At 41.2% G+C, this 3,353-nt stretch overlaps 1 protein-coding gene across 1 annotated transcript in view; it reads left to right on the top strand.

Annotated features, from left to right (window-relative positions):
- The window catches only part of PRPF3 (pre-mRNA processing factor 3), a 20,994-nt gene extending 18,365 nt beyond the window's left edge, over positions 1 to 2,629 (top strand). Inside the window, exon 15 of the mRNA XM_007950950.2 lies at positions 2,483 to 2,629. Within this exon, the coding sequence (XP_007949141.2) occupies positions 2,483 to 2,629 (147 nt within the window). The remainder of the gene's footprint in view (positions 1 to 2,482) is intronic.
- Positions 2,630 to 3,353: the final 724 nt, after the last annotated feature.

The following is a 3,353-nucleotide window of genomic DNA, read 5'->3' as shown; positions in this document are numbered from 1 at the left end:
ATATATATATATAAAATTGGAAGGCTGGGCAGTTGCTCACTAGCTGTACAACCTGGGAAGACCTTAACATCAGATTCTGTTGCCTTGTTTATAAAACGTGTATATTATTATATGCCCTACTTACTCTTAATAGGTGTTCTGTGTGTGTAAAGAAGGCATGGAAGTGGCATCCTCCTCTGACCTCCTCTAACTTCACAAGGGGGAGACAAAATCATCAGCAGCAGCCCAAGGCTTATTCCTGTGAGGCCAGACATGCAGCCACCCTCCAGCCTTAGCCTTCTTACCAATCCTGGCACCAACTGTCCCTGCCACGGCACTCAACTACTTCTCTGCTGGGTTCAGTAATCTGTTCCCATGGCCACACAGAACTCACGGACAATGCTCAGCGATTATGGGGTTTGTTTAGGAAAGTAATGGGTTACAGTTCACTTTCAGGAATGCGTTCAGGATATAATTCTTCGATCAGGACAGCCTCCCCCAAGCCATGCCCTCAGATGTGCCTCTTTTTGGCCATTGGCCTCTTGGCCTAACCTCTGTCCTGCCTCTCTTTGGCCATTGGCCTCCCGCCTTGGCCTCTGTCCCGCTGGGCAAGTGTTAACAAAACTTTTAGCTCTGCTGATAGGTACATCTAGGTGCACTCCACTCTGTCAACAAGCTTCCTGCCCAAAGGCACTCAGCTTTCTCATTCTGTTGGCTGGCAAGCCCTCCACTCTGTCACATGCTGGTCTCTTGGTTCTGCTCCCACTGATCCTCTCTGCTGGTTGTCTCTGCCGCCTCTCTGCCAAGGAGGTCCAGTGTAAGGATTTCAGGTCCAAGAACATGCTCTACTCCACCTCCAACTCTTCACTCTTGATGGCAGTCAGATCCCCCTTTCTGCCTCAAGGAGGGCTCACTTGAAGCCTAGCAGAATGACAAACCAACTGATCCCCACATTAGGGTTCCATATACCTTATTTGCATGGTCCCACCCCCACAAGTGTGCCATGTACCTTATTTACATTACTCGGAAACTATACAATCCTTTTTGTGGGCCACAAGCACCTCATGTTTACATAGTTCCACCCAGTAATCTGCTGTCACAAAGACCATGGCTAAAAGAGCTATACCAAGTAATTCCCTGCACCACAGTGTGAGAACCAAATTAGATAATTATATGATAGTGCTTTGACTGTCACAAAATATGACTAAGTCACTCTTCAAATGGAATTTCTTCAAATTGCAGTGTGTTTAGTTATTCAGTCCTTCTATTCCTGAAATCTTCTAAATGAACCAGTATTAGTTTGGAAAAATGAATGAATGAGTATACTTGTTCATGCCAAACTGAACAAAGGAAGCATAAAATAACATCCTTATTTCTCCTGGAGGCATTAGCATTTCTTTCCATGATGTTGATTTCTTATCCTGATTTTTACACTTAATTTTTTTAGTAATCCTTTTATTCCTACTCCAGAATGCATTTTCTACAGTTTAAATATTTTGCTACCTTTGTATTGATTTAATACTTTTAATTTACTTTTTTATGTTAATACAGGTGTATCCTCTAGTTTTTAATTATAAAATGCCCCTTAGTTCTTTATTATAAAAGTAGGGAATGCTTATTAAGATTATTATTTAAATTCTACTTACACAGAAAGGCATTTATTGAAAAAGTTCCCTCCCTTTTCCTTGACCCCTTAGGATCATCCTTTATAGGCAGTTGCTACTAGATTTTTTCACATATACTTCTATTTTATCTCAGATTCCTCCAACTTATGCATATAAATTAGGTCATAATAACCTTAACATCTGTTTCTCAGACTCTTAAGTCCCCACCTGCATATTTAATATCTATGCTCCCTCCTGTTTTCCAAATTCTCTTGTTTTTGTCTCTCAGAGTCCTTTGGAATAGCAAAGTTCTATTCCATCCTTCTTTTTGGGATCTTCTGAAAACCTCTTGAGGTAGCACTTTGTGACTGCCATTGCTGCTGGTTCTTGTGGTGAAAGTGCTGGTCACCCAGCACTGTATTTTAGTTCTCAACAGGTAGTTCCTGGCTCCCTTTCACCTCCATCTCTGTATTGTTCTTTATCACAGGGCTCCAAACTCTGCTGTGTGAGTATAGGTTTGCACTAAGTCTTAAGAAAATAGTTCTTTCAATTCTGACTCTAATTTGTTCCTCCGTGAAGGCCCAAAGTCCTTGAGACCTGGTGGAAGACTAGGTTATCCCATCCCCTCCCTCCGTAGTCCTGTCTGACTTGATCCTCTACCCAAGCACCAGAGCACAAAACAACTACGTCTTCCTGCAGTCAAAAAATTTAAACCCTGATACATAGGAATTCATGAAAATTCATGCAAATTCCACAGGAGTAGAGATTACAATTGCTTTTATCATAAAATCACATTTAGCTGGGCACATGGCTATACAGTTGTTATTCGTCTTATAAAATCCATCTGATTTAAATGAGAAATTACAATGTATTTATCACACACTTTGTGTATTTCTCAGGGTACAGCCAAAGATCGGAGCTTTGGAGAGATGAAGTTCAAACAGTGCCCTACAGAGAACATGGCTCGGGAGCATTTCAAAAAGCATGGGGCTGAACACTACTGGGACCTCGCACTGAGTGAATCTGTTTTGGAGTCCACCGACTGAAACTACTGCAAGCCCTTGCCTCTCCCCATTTGCCTTTGTCCCTTCAGACCTCTCCCTTATACAGTGCCCCATCTGACTTTCACTTGTGTGTGTGATCTCAAGAACTGTGCCAAGCAGACACTGGGACAGAGGGAGATTTTGCTCCCTTCCCTAGTCGGCCTGGTGCTTCCCTTTATTCCCCTTATGTGCATATGATTAAAGAGTTATTTTTAAACTTGGTATGATATTTTTCACACACTCATAGATGTTGGAACTTGGGTGGTCTTTTTTCTAGACCTAGCAAGTGCTGTAGAAAAATACATTTTGTCATTGATACGTATGTGTGTATATATATATGGGTGGAGAGATTTTTTATGTTTAATGGGAATTTCTGATGTCCTAGAGGAAGAATAATAAATACTTTTGGTTTTCTTGGAGCAGAATGAATCAGGAAAAGGTGGTTAGTAGATAAGGGATGAGGGAGTGTCCTTAACCATTCCTTAACCTTCGATAGATAGTCATGAAGTAATGGATTACTTCTGGTTTTGGCTAAGCAGTCTCTCCAGGAAAACAGTTCCTCAAGTGGGTGTATATGTGGGAATATATGTCATAGGCAAAACAGACACAGGGAAAGCCCAAAGAGGATGTTAGGGGTTGGTTTGTAAAGTGGAGTAGGATTCAGGTATTCAGCCCATTCTCTTTACTAAATTAAAAAAACAAAAAATACTGCTTTTCTAAAAGACAA

Source organism: Orycteropus afer, unplaced genomic scaffold (assembly GCF_000298275.1).
Source record: "Orycteropus afer afer isolate SDZICR_OR568_19922 unplaced genomic scaffold, OryAfe1.0 scaffold00290, whole genome shotgun sequence".
NCBI classification, from domain to species: domain Eukaryota; kingdom Metazoa; phylum Chordata; class Mammalia; order Tubulidentata; family Orycteropodidae; genus Orycteropus; species Orycteropus afer.
Note: the sequence above shows the minus strand (reverse complement) of the source record. Positions and strands in the feature narration are given on the sequence as shown.